Raw genomic sequence first — 21195 nt, 5'->3', positions numbered from 1 at the left:
GGACGTAAACTGGTGCCTATTTTAATGTTGGAAGAACTTTTCATATCTAATTCCCATTGCTCTTTTTGTATTGAAGAGCTTGAAGGGGTGGATGCTCAAAGCAAAAGGCTGGGGTTTGGGAGCGCAAGCAATTAAATGAGCAAGTAATCAAATGACTGATTGCAGGGAAATAGAACTTCTCACAACAGCTCTCAGACCCCCATATAAGCTCGTCATACTAGAAACCATCATAGAACGAAAGAAAGATTTTATTAACGTCTTGTAGTGGTGGACTTGGCCCATGAGACAAATCAATGTTCAATTGTGTATCTCTTCTGTCATCTCACTACAAGAAGGAAAAATTTAGTGACAAAAACTAGAACTAAGGCTATTACTGACTCTAGAATGAGAAGGGGTGGTCGACTAGAGACTCGAGTGTACAACGGCTGGGGGTTATAGCATGGTTGTGTAATGTAGAGGAGGGATGGAGGTTTATGACTAGCAGCTTGAAAATGCGGAGTATATATGTCAGGTATACAAGTATCATAAGTATAACCTAACTAGCTCTATTTGGTGCCATAATGAGGATGTAGTATAGCATACGACGATGGTGGGGGTGTAAAGAGCTCCATGAGCAACAGGGCTGATCGAGCTTCTTGCTTGCAGGCCCTCTTATAGTTCCCCGACTTTGTTGCATGACAAGTTGTGAATACGAGGCAGATGTCCATCATATCAAATGTTTTTAGTAGGTTGTTATGGGTTTTGTTGCCACCAAAATACATGCTTCGTTTTTGGTACTTTTATACTACTACTGCTGGTAGGTATTAAAAAAACTTCATTTCTATTAACATTGCATGGAATCTTTCCAAAGGGTACTATAATATTTTGCACTGCAGGAAAGAAATAAAGCTTCTAAAATGCTATTCAAAAACCCTTGGGAATAACATTTAGAATACGATTAAATTTCAACTCTTGTTAGCATAGTGAGGACTAGGACGTTGCTGGCCCCCCCCCCCCCCCCCCCCCCCCCGGGGCTCGCACTGACCCCGTCTGGCCCCGTAACCCTTCCGTCCTCCTACTTCCTAATCCCTCACTTGTTATCTGTGGGCTGCCTTCAGCTTTTCGTTGGCCTTCATCGTCGTCTTTGCCTTACTCTTCCCAGTAGCAGACAGAATGGCGGCCCCTACTCCACCTCAGAGGGACTCTAGGGTGGCACACAACCCAGCAGAGGCTCGGCTCGGGAGCAAGAGCAGAGGCTTGGCTCGGGACTTGCTCCAAGCCCGACTCCTATCGTAGTGGGCAAGATCATTAATGTGCAGAATCTCAGGAGAAGTCCAAGTGTCCAGAGATGGCAGCCAAAGTGATCTCGATGAGCCCGCTAGGCATTCGGGTTGCTCGAGCTTACTTCAGACATTGGAACCACGGCTTCGACCCTACTACAAATGTGCTTGTGAAGGAGGTGGATCTCCCTATCTCAGTCTGGTTTCCAGGACTGAGGCGGGAGTATCTTCCCTTACTTTCTAAGATTGGTTCCATGATTGGGACAGTCTTGGAGACCTCGTGCACTTCAGCATCAGTTGTGGCCAAGGCTGTAGGGTTACCCACTGTGCGGGTTCTTGTTGAGGAAAAATACACTCCTGAAGGTGGTTCTACTGCCTCCGATGAGCGGTGGTTGGATTAGATAGAGTGTGGAGTATTTGGCCTGAACCAATGCATCATTTGCAGACAGATGGGCCACATCTTGCAAGGGCGTGTCCACGCAGGAGAGCTCGGTCAGCTCCACAGCCACAGCCCCTAGGGCTGGCTCTTCATCGAGTTCCGAGGTCCCCCCAACTGGGGCTTCGGAGACCTCCAGGGATCCAGCTTCAGTAGCGATAGATGGCCAGACTGAGGAGGGATGGCACCAAGTTTGAGGCTGCTTTTGACAGGGCCACGCTCCTCATGCGGATGGTCGTCCTACTGTTCCTCGACGGGAGTGGGTTTCTTCGAGAAACCGCTTCGGACCTTTGCAGCAGGAGACCGCCTGAACCCCCCCCCCCCCCCCCACACACACACACACACACACACACACACTCTCCTTTAGGCCACCTCTGCAAAGGTCCGAAGACCTTTGCTACAGGAGACCGCCTCAGACCGGGACCTCTCTAGTTTCGACATCAGCAGACGATGACCCCTTCACCTACGCCTTCACTCGATTTCTTGGCGACCTTCATACTAACTTAGAGGTGGCATGTTTTTGGGTTCATGTCCTGTCTCTTGCAGCATGTGGTACAAATTCTCTAGACTCTACAATAAGAAACTCTTTTCCACTTTGTGGTCGGGACCAGCAGGATTGGACATTGGATTCGGCACTTGGTTGGCTACGAACTCAGGTCCTTGAGTGCTTTCATCACACGGGGGACCTTGGGATCGTAGATTTGGTGCAGACTTTGTGGCTCTTGGCCAAGTTCACGGTGACGTTGCCCTATGGCACAGGCTATAGACACATCATATTGACTTCTTTGCAGATACGTAGATCCCTCCTTGTTATGTATACACTCACGAGGACTCTTGGGTAGGGCCTCTTGGGCATGGGTGGGACGTGTGTTGAAGACTTGCTTATCTCGAGGTCAATCGGATTTGGATTACTCCCCATCCAAACCGGCCTCGAAGATAGCTTGCGTGGCTATTGTAGCAGCATCTGTTTTCTCTCACTGACCCCATGAGGATTGTCTCATGGCATATTTAGAGCCTTGGAGGACCACAATTTGTATGCCATCGAGGTTGTTTGAGACGAGCTTCAGAGATGAATTGTGGGTCGACCTATTGATATTCTTATGCTTTAGATCCGCATTTGGCGATGTGGAAACGTTCTACGAGGTAGGTATGTGACATTTTGGTCAGCTGCTTTTGGGCTTGGAAGCATTCATAGAGGTGTATGTAAGACCATTATGGATTCATGGCAGGACGCCATTGTGGGCAGAGGTATCATTGTGCTTGGCAGGGCCCAGCGGGTCACCATTCAGGTTCAAGGTAGCCTTAATGGCTTCTTGAACATTTATGTGCCCAACCATGCGAGTGCACGGGCTGAGTTTTGGTCACATATTGTGGAGTCCTTGCCTCACGCTGAGCAGTGTTGCATTGGGAGGGATTTCAACATGCTGGAGTGAAAGAAGAGGTTCGTGAACCTAGGTTAGGTGAGATTAGGTGGCAGTATGTGAGTGCACAGGTCAAGTGCAAAGAGATAGAGAGAGGTAGCGTTGAGAGCTATCGCTAGCTGTAGAAGAGAGCATACCCTTTCTTGAAGTCCTGAAAACCTGAAGTGATGAGGTTTTGGGACCCTTTTTTATTAAAATAGGCCATTTGGCCACTTGGACAATGTGCAACCTTTAGAAATAGTCCAAGTAGCCCAAAGGACAATAAATGAGGTATAATGTCTGTATAGGCCCAAGATGGTGGTCAAACCTTTTGTACCATTGTCTAGAAGCTTGTTTGCCCATCGTGGAGTCCTAGAGATAGCAGACGCCATAGGCAAGGGATGGTGAAGAGCAACCAATTTACCTTTTTCATCTTGGACTTTCTTTAAGAGGGCCTCTTCATTTTTTGGGGGTTCAAGAGAGGGCATGAAAATACTAATGTACTTGGCCCGCTCACCCTCAAAAGCAAGCCGTAACTCTTCGGAGACAGATTTGCAAATGGGCTTCCAAGTGGGTCACACCTCTTGTAAGCACATCCCCACAGCTTACAGACAACCCTAGCGAGAGCTAGATTAATGATATTTGGAAATGAAAACTTTAGACTCCCATGGATCCTTTTCAATTACTGGCTGCCTGCCCTGTGAAGATCCTCCTCTCACCATGATTGAAGATTCTCAGCCTTGCGATTGGCAATACAGTAACACCTATGAGAAATCGTCATGTATGATGTGCTGATGTGCATTGTGTGCACTGTCACTATACACACATGTGACATCATACAGGTGATCAGTAAAACTGCAAATTGGCAATGCCACTGTAATCATTAATGGGTCAATTTTCAGTTTTTGAACCATTAATTGCAAGAATCAAAGTAAATTATTGCAATCTCTCTCTCTCTCTCTCTTGGATAGTGGATTGTCTGTAAACCTTGGTAAAACCAAGGTCATGGTGTTTAACACCACACCGCAGTGGATCAGGAGATCGGCACCGACCTTCACGTATGGTCAAGAGATTGTGGAGTATACAGATGCATACACTTACCTTGGGATAGTCTTCACTGGGCCGAGGTTTTCTTTGGGGAGAGCAGCAGAGACTAGACTGACCAGAGCTTATGCGGCCTTGGGAGGCTTGGAGAGGATGTGTTCGCAGGTTCAGTTCCAGGAACCTCGGACAAAGTTATGGCTCTTTGATACTTTAGTAGCCTCAGCTATGATGTATGGGGTACATGTTTGGGGACCTTCTGTAGGCCAGGATGGTTGGAGACGTATGGAGAGGCCCTTGGTATCTATGATCTCCCGATTGATTAGAGCCAAGGCCTCCGTACCTCACGCGATCATTCGAGCAGAGCTAGCTGCCCCCCCCATGGAGATTGAGGCGCTTACCAGATCAGTGTCCTTTGTGCACAGCCTATGGGATACTACTAGAGACAGATATGCTAGACTGGCCCTTGAGTCTTCCAGACAGTTAGCTCTACAGGGGGACACTTCATGCTGGTATGCACAGATGACTTCATGGTTTCAGACGCATGGCTTCACCATGGACAGGTTGCCCCCTTTCCAGTATTCTCTTCAGGCACCCTCGCTGTCTCTTACACGGGTGGAGATCACTAGACTCATTCGTCAGGACCTGATCCAGCTCGACACCAGGAGGACATGGATAGAGCCGCCTCAGGAGTTGAGCACGAAGATGGCTTTCTATAGAGAGCATCTTCTCCACCTCACAGGAGATGGGTTTGTGATTCGACCCAGCTACATGGACACACATATGTCTCATGGTTTGCGTTGTGCCATTGGTCAGATACGCACATCCTCACATCAGCTCGAGATTGAGACTGGTAGATTCAGAGGGATACCAGCAGACAGCAGGATATGCCGATTATGCCAGAGAGAGCCAGAGACAGAGTTGCACTACATATGTCATTGCACAGTGTTCTATGAGATACGGGGGCGTTTCCACTGCTTATTCAGAGAGGGTTTTGGTCCTCTATCTAGGGTCATGAGTTATGAGGATCAGAGATGTCTTGGACTATATCTACTTGAGTTACACAGGTATAGAGACACTTTACTGGGGAGAGCTAGAGAGAGGCAGTCCCAGAGACACATTACAGATTTCTTTTCACTAGATATGGGACAGCCAGAGGAGCAGCCACCACTGTAGAGCTCGTCCCACACTCATTCGACCACTACTGGCACTCTCATCGACCGAGCATTGGAGCTACAGAGATACAGACGACCGCGACTGAGGAGAGGAGCTACACAGCATCGACGGAGACTACAACAGAAGATTCGAGCCATACTCTCTCGACATCCAGAGTGCAGATGAGGATGGATCCTCACCATTTCTTCCATCTTTGTTTCACACACTGTTACATCCAGTTTACCGGGTACCTATTGTATCAGCTGCTACACCCACGTAGTTTTAGATTGTAGTAGTAGTAGTAGTATTTTGTTCCACTTCTAGTTCTTTTCTAGTTCTTTTGTACCCAGACATGGTATTAGATTCACTATTTTGTAACTGATTGGTCTCATAGGTCATTTTGGCCTTTTGAAGACGTTAATATAACATTTCATTTCATTTCATTTCTCTCTCTCTCTCTCTCTCTCTCTCTCTCTCTCTCTCTCTCTCTCTCTCTCTCTCTCTCTCTCTCTCTCTCTCTCTCTCTCTCTCTCTCTCTCTCTCTCTCGATCGACGCAGAGTAGATTGTCTACTGTGCGTTGAGAGACAGAGAGCACTCGACATAGTCGCATACCCATTAGCAGCTGCCAGCGTTGAGCGGCCCCGTGCAGCGAATCACGATAAAATTGCCCAGTCACAACTTAGCGGCGTGTCGACAACATTTAGATCATTGCAAGGGGTCACGCTCGTCGTCAATGATGGCTAATGTTAAAAAAACCCCCAAATTTTTTAGCCGTGTCAGCAGGGGCGTTTCACCCGCATGCGTTTCGCGTTTCACCCCAGGTTGAAACGCATTTGGCGGTTTCACTGCCCCAAAGATAGATATGCCTGCCTAGCACTCGAGTCCTCTCGACAGTTTGCTATGCAGGGAGATACAGCATGCTGGTATGAGAAGATGACATCATGGTTTCAGGTACATGGGTTCAACATGGACAGATTGCCCCCCTTCTAGTACTTATTGGATGCACCCTCTCTGACTCTTACATAGTCCAAGATCACCATGCTCATCTGCCAAGACTTGACTGAGCTAGATACTAGGACTTGGATACAGCTGGCATAGGAGTTGGGCACGAAGATGGCTTTTTATAGAGAGCATCTTCTCGAGCTTAACGAGGATGGTTTTGTGACGAGGCCCAGATACATGGACACCCACTTATCTCATGGGATACAATGTGCTATTGGCTAGATACACACATCTTCACACCAGCTTCGGGTCCAGACTGGTAGACACAGTGGAGTACCAGCAGAGGCCAAGGCATGTCCCCTATGTTACATGGAGCCTGAGACAGTTGCACTACACATGCCACTGCCCAATATACTATGAGATACGAGGCCGCTTTCACTACCTGTTGAGGGAGGGCTTTGGACCACTCTCTAGAGTCATGGGGTATGAGGACCAGGGATGTCTGGGACTGTTTTTGCTCGAGCTTCGTAGACACATAGAGAGCTTGATGAGAAGAGAGGCTAGCCAGTCTTAGAGACGGATCACAAACTTCTTTAGAGCAGACACTTGGCATCAGGAGGAGCAGCTACTACAGCAGAGCTCACATTCTCCTCACACCAGAGGCACGCTAGTCGATGGAGTGATCGAGCTAGGAAACTCAAACGCCCACGACTGCGGAGGACTACGCAACATCGACAGAGGTTGCATCAGAGAATTCGGATCACTTTGGTCCAACAGGCAAGACGCCCGGTTAGACTACTGACCATGGAGGAGACTGATGAGATCCGTCAGCGACCGATGATGGATCTCCTGTGATTTAGCTCTTTTGAGGATTGTGTACCCTGCTCATCTTGTACCAACCTTTCTATCAGCCTTTGTATCAGCTCTTACCCATTATATCCCCACACACACACCCACATTGTGTGGTATTAGCCGTCATTCACTACTCTCACCCATGCAGTTCCAGCTAGTTGCTTAGTTCACATCTATTAGTTTAGGATTCTGTAGTACCCCTTTTTTCAGGACCTTTTTTATTTTTTGGTACTCGGGACATTGTATCAGATTCACCGCGTTGTAACTTTTTAGTCTCATAGGTCATTTTGGCCTTTTGAAGACGTTAATATAACATTTCATTTCATTTCATCTCTCTCTCTCTCTCTCTCTCTCTCTCTCTCTCTCTCTCTCTCTCTCTCTCTCTCTCTCTCTGCCCGGCTGCGCGTATCCCCTCCCTCTCTGCCCATCTACTTAGTTGCTGCTCAAGAATAGATGCGTACAACCGTGCCAATGTGTGTCCAATCATGATAGTGCGATAATTCCCAAGCTCCATAGGGTCTCCCGACTTGAAGATAGGTGCAATAGTAGATAGGCTCCAAGTATCAGGCAAGCCCTCACACATGGCATGCTTAAATATAACTACTAGAAGCTCTGCTAGTAAATCTCTGGCATGCGTGAAATGCTCAGCCACTAAGCCATCATGATCATATGCTCTCCCAGTCCTCATCCTGTCAATGGCCTTCCTCACCATCTCAGGTGTGAGAAAAGCACATGTGTGTGGGCATGGATCGGGGGGGGGGGGGGGGGGGGGGGGGTCGGGAAGGGGGGGCTGCTCAGGAACTGTGTATAGAGATGATGCATACTGGCCCTAGGCCTCTGTAGAAGTGATGGCACCGGGGGGGGGGGGAGTGTTCATGAAAGGCCACCATGCCTCATGTGAGTCCTGACTCAAGAATAGCTGGTATAGATCCTGCTCTAGGCAAGCCAAAAATGCACTCTTCTTCCACCGCACTAGGCGTCAAAAGACAATCTGTGAGTGATGTTCCCCAAAAGCACCTCCCTCTGAAGTCTAGCTCTAGTGTCCCGGCATTCCTCATCATACCAACTGTTCTGGGGCATGCTCACCGAACGGCGTCTCTGATAAGGCTGGGTATGTGGGTATGCCTCTGCTGCTGCATCATGTAGTGTTTGTGTTAGTATAATAGTAAGCTCCTCCAGAGGTCGCCCTGGCTCCTCTGTGCACAGGCGTTTGTAGATCCCATCTATGTATACAGAGTCCGTCTCCCGCGTGTAGGTGTAGCGAGTAGGGGCTACTGCCCGTAGCTTGTGTGCTACACTAAACTGAAAAGATATGGTCAACGACACAAGAACATGGTCCACTGCCACACCAACAGGTCTGGGTCCAACCATGAGATCTTGGATACTAGAGATGAGGCTCGGCTGTGCCATGACATAATCCACTGTGCTAGTTCCATGTCTGTGTGGAAAGCATGTAAAACCCCCCGCAGTGGGAAATCTCTGTTGGCCATTCAAGATGGCCAATCCATGTGCAGTCCCCATGTCTATCAAGTGTCGTCCATACTCAGTGTGTTTGCCATCGTGTGATAGTGTGGATAGGCTCGTCTCTGCAACATCCAACTCTCTCAGCATCTCCTTTGAAGTATCATAAAATATTGTCTGATGATGGGCAGTCCTAGCATTAAAATCCCCTAGAATGATGATGTCACCATCTCTTGAGAACTCTCATATGTCATCATCCAAAATAGAGAAGGGGGACTATCCTCTGGGTGGTGCATAAACTGACGTACTCGGGGGAAAATAGCAAATAGCAATGTAAAGATACCTGCCGGTCTCTGCTCTCAATCTCACCCACATGTACCTAGCTTGCTCATCCCTGCGGGCTATATGTATCAATGGCTGCAACTCCTCCCTGAATAACACTGCCACTCCTCCTGAGCCCCGCTCTCTGTGCTTTGATTGTGTCTCCTGTCTACAGGCTGTCTCCCATCTATATCCACTAATGTGAGGCATAGATTGCCCCGGGGCCTGATGGTGTCTTAGAGTAGAAGACGACGTCTCTTCCCGTAAAACTATCCTCAAACGCACCCACATCAAGGCGCATAGATCCATTACAATTCTAGGTGGCAACTTTGAGTGTGGTTCCATAGGTCTCGCTCCGTCATGTGGAGCTTTGCTTTACAAGCACCACCCGGCCATCTTTGTAGAAGGATGTCTTTCCCTTCTCCCTTGCCGCTTGAATCTCTGGCATTACCTCTCTCATATGCGCAAGCTGTGTGAGAGTGAGGTCATCTCCAAGGAATATGCCCATTTTCTTAGTGTAGGGCGCTTCTTCAAGAAGTCCTTCTTTGCCTCCATGGATGGGAAACGGATGATTAAAGCTTTCCCTTTTGAAGTCTCCCCATTGCCTTGTGTCTTCTTCCCTACCCTCCATGCCTTTGTATGAGTAGCCTCACTACCCATCATGCGGAGAAGTTCTTCGACTTCCCCTTCCACATCATCTCGATCTTTTAGACCGGTTACTCTTATATGCAAGGCTCTAGTTTTCCTTCGCTGCTCTTCTTCTAGAGTCATGTTGATGATTGTAGGAGTGGGGACGGAAGTGGTTTCTTTCCCTTTCCCTTTCTTAGCGACTTCTACCCATTTCTCGGCCTCATCCGCCTTCTTTTGCATCTTCGTGATCACATCCATCCACGAAGACGTCTTTACCACCTTCTGTTTCTCCTCCTCCGTGATCATCCGTACCTGCTCCTTGATGACCTTGATCTCCTCTATCACCAAGGGCTGGAATTCCCCTTCTTCCAGTCCACTGCTTACTGTATCGGCAAGCTCTCGCTTGAGGGATGTGACCTCTTCTCTAAGTGCTTGTGAATCTGCCTTAAGTGCTTGTAGCTCTGCGTGCAATTCCTCTTTCTCCTTCCATTGCGCGCCTTCGTTGAGGAACATTTGAAGAAGGTTGGCCTTCTCTTTCCACCATCCCTCCGAATCTGCTTTCCATTCTTTCATCTCCCTTTCCATTTGTGTTATCCGCTTGTTTGTAAGCACAAAGATTGCCTTCGTATGGGGCTTACATATTGGCGAAACGATCATGGACTCCATTGGCGAAGCGCTCATGGCCTCCATTGGCGATGCGGGTATAGCTCGACGCTTTGGCTCGGCTGAGTCCAGGCGGAGAAGTAATAACCACAACCTGAATGAGGGTATATGCACTACCACAGCCCACTGCGGGACACTCAGTCTGCTCTGCCAAATATCCAGAAGCTCAATCCCATTTTGGTTTATTCACGATACCTGCACCATGTGAATATATTTGTTGTCCTCAATTATGCATACATAATATAGCTGAAAATCTGTTTGCTGAGGGAGAGGCAATTCTGGAAATTCTATGCCTGCTGAAAATCTGATAGGACTGAGATCACCAGGCTCATTCACCAGGACTTGACTCAGCTAGACACCAAGAGGACATGGATACAGCCAGCACAGGAGCTGGGCACGAAGATGGCTTTGTGACGAGGCCCAGATACATGGACACCCACTTGTCTCATGGGATACGATGTGCTATTGGCCAGATACGCACATCCTCACACTATCTGCGGATCGAGACTAGGAGATAAAGCGGAGTACTAGCAGAGGCCAGGACATGCCCCCTGTGTGACATCGAGCCAGAGAGAGAGTTGCACTACACATGCCACTGCCCGGTCTACTACGAGATACAAGGCCGCTTCCATTGCTTGTTCAGAGAGGGCTTTGGACCATTCTCTAGAGTCATGCGGTACGAGGATCAGAGATGCCTGGGTTTGTTTTTGCTCGAGCTACGCAGACACAGAGAGAGCCTGATGAGAGGAGAGGCTAGCCAGTCTCAGAGAGAGATCACAGACTTCTTTAGAGCTGCCACTGGACACCCGGAGGAGTTACTACCATAGCAGAGCTCGTCGCCTCACACCAGAGGCACACTGATCGACCGAGCGACTGAGCTGGGGAGATCCAGACGCCCACGACTGCGGAGGACTACACATCATCGACGGAGGCTGCATCAGAGGATTCGGATCACTTTGGCTCGACATGCATGATGCCTGGTCAGACTATTGACCATGGAGGAGATTGACGAGATCCGCCAGCGACCGATGTTGGATCTCGTGTGATCTAGCTATCCCAGCTAGCTGTTTAGTTGCTTAGTTCACACCTAGCAGTTCAGGATTCCATAGTATTTTTATTTGTCATTTTGTCATCTTGTTACTCTGACTTTGTATCAGATCCACCACATTGTAACTTTCTGGTCTCATAGGTCACTTTGGCCTTTTGAAGATGTTAATAGAACATTTCATTTCATTTCTCTCACACACACACACATTGCTCTATTTACATGCAGCTGATAGGCAACCTAAGTAGGAGTTGTAGATATTTAAGGTTTCAATGGTAGAGAAAAGTCCACACACCAAAAAATTCATGCACACAAGCATATGATTGCAACACATTATCTTATTCATAGATTGAAAATTTGTAATACAAGCACCCACATAAAGGGAGTACACAACTGTCAACCTTCCGAGGGAATCTCTCTCAATTTTTTTCTGTTGTGTTTGTTCAGACAGATCTGTTGGTAGCAGCAGCAAAAACTGGAAAGGTGATAAATATAAAAAAAGGACAGTTTTGTGCATCATCAGTAAGTATGGATCCTTTTTAAGTGCAGGTTAACAGCTTTCTTGATTAGTATTTTATTCAAAAGAGGTGCTTCAAGCTTAATGAATTTAAAAAGTTTTACTGTTGCTATTCTCATATATGCAATATAGTCAGTGAGCCTCATACAAGAGATGTCAAGGTATTCACTAGTAACTATACATCTTGGATATAATATATGAACTGTATATGGGGTGGGTTAACAGTTTCACACAGCAATTTGCATGTAAATCAGTGAATGAAGGAGATCAATTAGTTACCCTTACATACGAGTGTTTGAGAACTAAGGCATAGAAGGATAACCCAATTGAATAAAAATATTGTGTTGTGTGGACTCTCAGAATGAAGCTGATAGTACAACGGCTACATCAGAGAATTGGAAGGGGGAAGAGCCAAACATGAGGCTTCTAGTGCCACTGAAGACCATGGCTCTGTGTAAAGGAAGGCTGCACAAACTAATTAATGCCATCCGTTAGCCTTGTCTGAGCTGCCCGATATGCTGTCATAGTGTCCGCTGAGTGTGTACATGAACTCAAGCCACACGCACAAATTGTCATTGCAAATGTCTTGGGCCACCCCTTGAAGACACGGAAACACCTACCCTCCTAATGAACCAGAGGCCGAGCTACTGATCAACTCTCATCTAAGGTCTCTCTCCCTAGTGCATGTTACTGTCGAAATGAACCAATCTGTTGGGTACACTCCATGAATGTCACAAGCTTGGGCACCCCAAGTCCGGAATCCAACACGACACACGAGAGAATCACTTAAAATACTTCACAACTTTAAAATCATAGTTCAATTTGGTTGACACGACCCGGCGTAGTTCCGTGCCCAGATACATTGGCCCCAAAGATTGGTGCCCCTTTCGGTATTTCTTTTTATTAATGTTGAGCAAAGTACATGAAACCGGCCCGTGGGGCGGTAGGCTTTAGCTTTCACCCGAAATTCTTTACTTTAGACACACAAAGAGAACGTGCAAAGGGAACCTGCAACGGGAATTAACACTTAAGTACACACTCGGCTCGGAAGCTAGAATGCCCCGAGCAGACACCAACAACGAGTTCCAGTGCTGACCAACTTCCGTTTGCGGGTGAAACTACCGTTCACATTGGCCATACATTGTCCGACCATTTGCAACTTCAAAAAGAGGGTCTTAAAAATTAAACAAAAATCATTGGAAAGAAACCAACAACTAAGGTTAGCAGTTGCCACATCCTTGTGACAGTACAACTCCTGTGGGTCCTTGGCTCTTAGACTTTGCGTCTAGATGCCTTGAAGAGTGAGGCCCTTGGGCCCTTTTTATGCTTACAAAGGCATGCCAAAAGCAGAGCCCCCAAAAGCAGTAAACTCAAAAGCAATTTGGTCCAAAACCTTCTAACTCAAAAACAAAGAGTCTCAAAAAGCAACTGGCCCACCAAAATCTGCCAAAAAGCACCAATGCAATTTAGGCAATTCCGTACAGCCCTACCACGTCAGCAACCAGCGTGAAACGCAGAAATCCATACTATCTGCGACGTCAGCATGTCAACGTGTTTTTCGGGATTCCATAATGCTACCATATGGTATGCTGTCCGTACTGCCTGTCAGCCACATGCGTGTGCGTGTGTGTGTCCGGTCAGTTTTGCCACGTCATCGTTTTGTGAGACACCCCCCTCTTGGAAGAATTGTAGTCGCCCTCGATTACGCCTGCAAAGTCAGACAGAAGTCATAAACCAGTTCAGTAGACACTAACTCTAAGTACCGACGCACTAGACGACACAAATCCAGCACTTGTACAAAGGCGATTGTCACGTCTCATCACATTCTGATCAAATCAATCACAAAAATTCATTCGAAATCTTAGACCATGACTACCAGCAACGTATTTAGTAATCGTATCTAGATCCATCACGGACCTCACTCATGGCAAATTAACTAATCCTTATTGTGATCATGTCTATAGAGATTTTCCACTCAAGCATTGTCGTGTGTGAGTAATCATTCCCGGGGATCCCAATCCATCACTAAGTTCATACTGAACTGAGTGGTCCAATCATTCAATTCTAGCTGTGTGGCCATCTCATTCGGCAAGAACTCTTAATGCGCTCACAACAGTTCCATTGAATCAGTCGGTCGTGATTCATGATTCATTATCAAGCTCATTCGGGAGCTGTCACTGTTCCAAAATCATCATCATCCTGTTATCTGCTCACAAATAGCAAGTTCTTTCATAAAACATTAGTTTTGTTCAAAATTCAAAATCATGTTCCCATAAAGCAAAAGAAATGCTAATTCATCCATAATTTTCTATCTTAAATCTGTTCTGGAACATGTTGTCCTCTCAATCTGTCAGTCGTCTTGATTCTTGTGCCTTTTTGGGGTACCGTGTAGCGATATGTCCTTGTTCTCTACATTCAAAACACTTTCCTGCTTTAAAATATTCATCTCTTTGGTCTTCTATCAATGGAAGTCGTCTATCTCTTTGTCGTCTGTTTCTATTCTAACTTGTCGAAGGTTCATCTGGTGGGTAAGTCAAGTTACCCGAATGTATAGTAAATCCCCGCTTCCCATGTCCCATCAATTGTTGTATAGACTCGGACTTCTTTTCAAGACAATAGTCTCGGATCTCTTTAGGAGGTCCACAGCAGAACTGTTCAATCTGTTCCTTAAAACTGATCTTCTTAAAGGACTAAGCAAGTAGAAAGACATCCCAAAACCTCTCACAATAGGAATCCAAAGACTCTGTCTTGACCATCCGAACATGGTTCCAATCAATAATCACATCTCGTTCGTATTCTTGTGTGAGCCATGAAGAAATAAAGAGTTTCTTGAATTTCAACCGCTTTGTCGTTGCTTGTTTCCTTAACAAAAGAGTGGACCACTATGTCCGTGCATTGCCTTTGAGAAAGGATGCTGCCCGTCTGATCTTGGAGTGCTTTGTATAGTGGCCTCTAGAAAACGCTATATCAAACTGTTGGATAAAGGCTAAAGCCTTGGGAGCATCTCGAAACCCTGAAAAGTACTCAAACTTTACTGTCTGTCCTCCCTCTTTAAATTCTTTGGCCTTTTTGCCCTTGTCGTTGAGGAAATCATACTGATTGGCTCTGGAAAAGTGCTTCCTCTTTGTATAAAGCATATGATCTTTCTGTCGTTTCTTGCTCTTTTTGTCCTCATCACTCGAGTCAGAAGAAGATGAATTGTCCGAGCTGTCAGAAGAAGATGAGGACAAACTAGGCAATCCTTCGAAGCGTACACGCTTCTTCTGTTTTTTGGTGTTTGCAAAAAAGGATTTTTGGCCCAAGTAACCGGGGATATCAGTTCCCTTGTTACGTTACTTCAGTTGCTTCTCTTTTGACCCCAATAGTTGGTTGACTCGTTTTTCAACAACATCCTCGAGTTCATCTTCAGTAAACATCGGTGGAACAGTAGGTTGCTTGAGAGCAGGCTTGATTGGGGTATCGATGGCTTTCTGCCAATGGGTGTGTACCTCGTCAATCGGGCAACACATAAAAAAATTTGCATCTTGAGGATCCTTCACAAATTTAAGCATTTGCTTTGCACACTCATCAACCTGCTGTTGATGTTGCATCTCCATTACTGACTCTGCGTAGGCCGAGGTGGTCAGTATTCATGATCTGCTAATTTATTCGAATTGTCAGTACCGCCTCCCGTTTTAGAAGTATCAAAAGGGTTCGTCTGATTCTGGTGGGATTCGTCGTTTGAACCCATGTGTATTGCGGTAAGAGGATCGGATTTCCTGATAGAAGAGAAATCGGTCATGCTCTGATACCACTATCACAAGCTTGGGCACCCCAAGTCGGAAATCCAACACGACACACGAGAGAATCACTTAACATTCTTCACAACTTTAAAATCACAGTTCAATTTGGTCGACACGGCCCGGTGTAGTTCCGTGCCTAGAGAGATTGGGCCCAAAGACTATGCCCCTTTCGGTATTTCTTTTTATTAATGTTGAGCAAAGTACAACTTCTGCGGGTCCTCGGCTCTAAGACTCTGCGTCTAGATGCCCTGAAGAGTGAGGCCCCTAGGCTCTTTTTATTCTTACTCAAAAACAAAGAGTCCCAAAAAGCAACTGGCCCTCCAAAATCTGCCAAAAAGTACCAGCGCAATTTAGGGAATTCCGTACAGCCCTGCTACGTCAGCAGCTAGCATGAAACACAGAAATCCGTACAATCTGCCACGTCATTTTGCCAGTGTGTTTTGCGGGATTCCGCACTGCTGCCATCTGGCACCTATCCGTACAGCCTGTCAGCCGTGTGTGTGCGTGTGTCCGGGCAGTTTTGCCACGTCATCATTTTGTGACAATGAATGTCTAGTTGCATAGCGAGACCTCCTTCCATTAGGCTCCATCTGTCGTTTGCACATCCTCGGGCAAGGTAGAACGCTAAATCCAGTGTTCATAACTTTGAGCAGGGCCAACTACATTGGGGCCCCAAGCTACATGTACGTGGCTGCCAAGCATCCATCTACGCTTGGTGTACATCATGATTGGCTGTTGAAGTCTCTTATTCATGGAAAAGGGATTACTTTTTTCCTAAAAAGGGCAAAAAGTGTCCCCGCGGTCCCAAGCGTGTTCACACCTTTTTCTTTTTGTAAATTTTTTTTGATTAAGTTACAAGAAACCTCAAAGTGAGAAAAACCCATCAAAAAGATCAGATACAATAGGAAGAACAGAGAAGTGTTTCGTAAATTGAAGGGTCTAAAAGCAAACATAGGAGAGTTGTAGGATATATACGGGGTCCGGGGATATGTCCCCAACATCAAGGGCAAAATGTAAGGATAGCCTAAGTGAAATCGTGAACGAAGGAAAGGGATCCGCATCATGCTGATGGAACACGCAAAAATTGCATCGATGCCATGAAGACCATAGAGCCCAAAATCTGACCCATAGGAAGAAGACCGCAAGACATTGAAGGAAAGTTGGGAGAATGCCAAAAGCCTAGAACCGTTTGTGGAAAACTGCCAAGGGAGAGCAAAGGCGCATACAGGCTGATATGCGGTAAAGGAAGGCCCTGGTGAAGCGACAATCCCAAAGCAAGTGTCTGACAGTCTCATCACAAGCTGAACATCTGACATAACGAGAAAAGTTGAAGTGACGCGCACTGAGGAGAGTTCCAACAGGAAGAACTCCCAACAAACAGCGCCATAGGAACAGACGTTCCTTCAAAGGCAAACGGCTCTTCCAAATTGCAGTAAGAGCCTTCTCCACCATAGATCAAATTTATGCAAAGACCATAGCGCATTACAATGGTCAACCAGCCAAGACTCATGCAGGAGAGGAGCATAAATGATGCAGGCAGAAATGGCAACAAAAGGTGCGTCCCATAAAGTCTAGTCTGATCTACAGCATCCATTGGTCAATGGTGGAATGGGTAGGAAAACAGCCAACATGTGCTTAAGTGCGCTCCAATCTAACAGTAATGCACGCCCAAACCAAAGCTGCTGCTGCATGAGGAAAATGAAGCATATTCCCAGACAACCACATCAGCCATCGTGCGTAAGGAAGTATGCCTGACCTGGCAAACGGTCAACAAGAGTAAGAGAGAATGCCCTACTCTGCTTTCCGAGAGTAGTGAATTCCCATTTGGTTGTTGTCTGCCATGCTATGAAAGATGAGCCGTAACAATTTTCCAAGCAAAGAGTAAATTAGAGGTATCCGAGCAACCAGGAAAATGACCGATCATCTTGCCAAACACAATCTCCTAGAGGAAGATCTACGAGTGACCAAAGGTGGAAGTGGTAACATGTTGACATAGTGAGGCAATCATGATTGTCCATGGTTGAGACTGATGTGCAAGAGTAGGTAATAACGTGGCCTTCCTCGCAAGAGAGTGGAGGCGAAGGTCCAAAATATTCGGCCCTGCCAAACGCTTCCGAGTGCAAAGTTTCTTCATCGATAACAAACGGAGCCCATTTCTTTCGGGAATTAGTGCACCACAAATGAGATAAAATATCAGACATGAGCGATGTAAGGCGAGGACGAGGCCAATGCAACAATGGCAAGTAGAACTGAACATATGTCATCATGATACTCTGGACAATACGGAGCCGAACATGTAATGCCCATGTGGACAGTTTCCAATATTGTAATTTGACATTCAGGTGTTGCATAACCCAATCCACTTGCCGAGTATTAGTCACCTTCCAGCCAATAGGATATCTCAAGTGTAACAATCACATGTGGATCAAGAATATCTCCGGGCCACAAAAATTGATGCCAATCACGTGCATTAAAAGGCAAGAATTTGGATTTTCAAAAATTGATCTTAAGGCCTACCGCAACTCCAAACGTATCCAATGCCTGCATAATCTCTTGCATGTGATCCCGGTTATTGCGAGGCATGAACAACGAGTCATCAACATAAGCCTACTCAATAAATTTATTTCCAGAGGGTAATTGCAACCCGTGAAGACGACCAAGCGAAGTCAAGATCCAAATGCAACAAGGGGCGAGTGGCAATGGCATACAATAGAGCATTGAGGGGGCAGCATTGTGTGATAGAGCATCCAAATGTCTAGGGGTTAGCCAGCTCATCATCAAGAAGGCCAGAAGAGGTAGTATGAGCATACAAGAAATATACAACATTGACTAACTTAAGACCGAATCCAAGGGCCCGCAAAGTGTCGGCAATGAAATCCCATTGTACCGTATCAAAGGCCTTTTCAATGTCTACTTGCATCACGAGTACATCTTGTTGGCATATTCCATTCCAATTAAGACATTGGCCAAATTATCCATGATTTGGCGATGAGGGATGTAGCCATACTTGCAAGAAGAGGCTCCTTGATGCGATGAACAATCATCTTAGCCACGATTTTGTACATGACCGGCATAAGAATGATCGGGTGCCTATGAGAAAACTGCTCACAAAGCGCTTGTTTGGGTAATAATTTCAGCAAGCCTTCTTTCCAAGATAATGGCAAGTTCTGCTTAGTCTACGCAGCATTCATCATGTACAGTAAAGGCTATTTTAAGGGCTCCCAAAAGGAGATAAAAAAACTCCACAGTGAGCCAATCCAACCAAGAGAATGCCATCGGCTGAGAGCAAGTAACGTTGAGTGCAATTCATTTTCAGTAAAATCCACCTTCATTGCTTGTGCATCTTGAACCAAGAAAATTGGATGCACCGTAAAGTTGTTGCGGATGATGAGCTTCAGCAGAAGCCGGAGGAGCAGCAAATACTTTCCCAAAGTGTAAAGCCATGGTATCACCAAGCTCACGTTTTGAGGCTGTCCAAAAGCCCTATCGGAGCATAACCCTCTTGATGGTTTGAGAGGCCCTTGAATGGTGTAGGTGCTCAAAAAACTGTGTTGAGGCACGTCCCTTATCCACAAACGCTCGATGTCGTGCCATTTATCTATTTATCGTTATGTTGCATACATACACGAGCCTAACAAAGCATTGTCGATTCGCATTCGGTTAATGGCCCCCTATCAGCCAAAAGTTGGAGCTCTTGATAGACATGTTTGGCATCCTCAACATCCCGCATAACTGAAGCATATAGTGCTTGCCATAATCCTGAATCACACATCGCACGCGCATGATGAATCGATACCAAGCAATATCAAGGTCAAAATGCATTTGGGCGACCAGTGGGGGAATAACATCATGAATCATGTCACGAAACGTTTCCTAGAGAGAGACTGATTACATAGCAGTCGCCCAAAGCATAAGGTTGTAGCAGGGAAAGTGTGTCGTGCTCTCTCTACAGTGGGTGCGCATGATGAATCGATACCAAGCAATATCAAGGTCAAAATGCATTTGGGCGACCAGTGGGGGAATAACATCATGAATCATGTCACGAAACGTTTCCTAGAGAGAGACTGATTACATAGCAGTCGCCCAAAGCATAAGGTTGTAGCAGGGAAAGTGTGTCGTGCTCTCTCTACAGTGGGTGCTCCTTAGTGCAATATGCAAGAAACCTCAATCCAACAGAAAAGAAGAACATCACACTAAAATGGCACAACAACTCAAAGCACAACAGACTGAGAGTTGAGTGGGGAACTCGACATCTCAAAGAACCATACAAACTCTGGCTTGGCAGCACACTCAGCTCCAAGCCCAGACTCTAAGGTACAATGGGGGTGTTCGAGGCTCAAAGGTGCAGGGACGGTGCACACGTGCTGTGCATGAACTCCAGACTCAAGACGCTCGACCATACAAAGTAGATGATGACGATGATGATGATGATGATATCCCACGTTGGAACCAACCACACAGATATGTATCATAAAGAGCCACCAAAAAACAGCTAGCGAGATATCTCAATCCAGCTAAGCCTATCTCCTAGCTGTTGTGGTGGTGAGCTGACCACGGTGTCCACTGGACCACCATCCATATCACTTGCCACGTTTCACTGCCCAAGCCAGAGTCCATCCAATGTGAACTCCAGCCCAGGTGTATCTAATTGTTTGTCCCATGCAAGTGACTCTAGCCTTGCTACAGGTTGCCCGCCACAAGATCACTCATCGTCCCGGTGAGAGAGAATACTAAACTAGAGAGAACACTTAAACTAGCAGTAAAAAATGCAGTTCAACCCGACTGACGAAGCCGTGTGGAGAAGAAATTTGAGTTAACTAAAGAAGGCCCCAGCTTGCAACAAAAAGCTAGTGTAAGTGCAGCACAAGGATGAAGGACGCTCATAGGATACCATGTATGCTTTCCACATAGGAAGGTTAAAAAAAAAAGCCAATGGCGTGTAGTGTGAGGGGGAAAGGCAAATTGGGGAGGCTTGTGTTGGGGGGGTGAGTAGGGGCTAGCGAGAGTTGTAGGGTTAGAGGGGGAGGGAGGGTGGGTAGGGGTGAGGGGGGGTGGTGAGGGACCAGAGGGCGAGGGTAGGGGCGAGGAGAGAGGGAGGGGGTGGGTAGGGGTGAGGGGGGGTTGGGTAAGGGCGAGGGGGGAGGGTGGGTGGGTAGGGGTGAGAGGGGAGGGAGGGTAGTGAGGGGCAAGGGGAGGGGTGGGTAGGGGCAAGGGGGAGGGGTGGTGAGGGGCGAGAGGGGAAGGGAAGTGGTGGGTAGGGGCGAGGGTAGAGGGGAGGGGTGGTTAGGGGTGAGAGGAAAAAGGGGTGGATAGGGGGGGGGGGGGACACGGGGATTAACAAGAAAGGCCTTCCACAAGGTTTCCAAATTGTGAAATGGCACCCCACAAAAGTCTGATGCTAACTTGGACATCTGGTAGCTCACAAGGTACTTCAATGAATTTACAGAGAGCATTTGGTGGAGGAACATTAAGCTGACCTGTTTCGAGGGTTAAAATAAACATGATGGGAGGATCGGATATTTATACACTAATTGGTCTTCCCAAACTTTTAACAACCCAATCTCTTGCAAAATCATCAATGCTTGACTCTTCTATACCTTCAAAAGGGACTAATCTTATCTTCTATGACCTAGACCAGAGCAAATATGATTGTCTGCTCTGCTTCCGGTCTAGCAGAGCCGGGTGTGCAT

At 46.7% G+C, this 21195-nt stretch overlaps 1 protein-coding gene across 2 annotated transcripts in view; it reads left to right on the top strand.

The window, feature by feature from the left end:
* Positions 1-21195, top strand: part of LOC147428991 (2-dehydro-3-deoxyphosphooctonate aldolase 1-like) — a 173157-nt gene that overhangs the window by 94587 nt on the left and 57375 nt on the right. For both annotated transcript variants that reach the window (XM_086495373.1, XM_086495374.1), the window contains exon 6: positions 11654-11728. In XM_086495373.1, coding sequence (XP_086351499.1) covers positions 11654-11728 — 75 coding nt within the window. The remainder of the gene's footprint in view (positions 1-11653; positions 11729-21195) is intronic.

The sequence above is a fragment of the Adiantum capillus-veneris genome, chromosome 22 (genome assembly GCF_014529385.1).
Source record: "Adiantum capillus-veneris isolate H3 chromosome 22, ASM1452938v2, whole genome shotgun sequence".
Lineage (NCBI taxonomy): Eukaryota > Viridiplantae > Streptophyta > Polypodiopsida > Polypodiales > Pteridaceae > Adiantum > Adiantum capillus-veneris.
The sequence above is the reverse complement of the archived record's forward strand: the minus strand, read 5'-3'. Positions and strand labels throughout refer to the sequence as shown.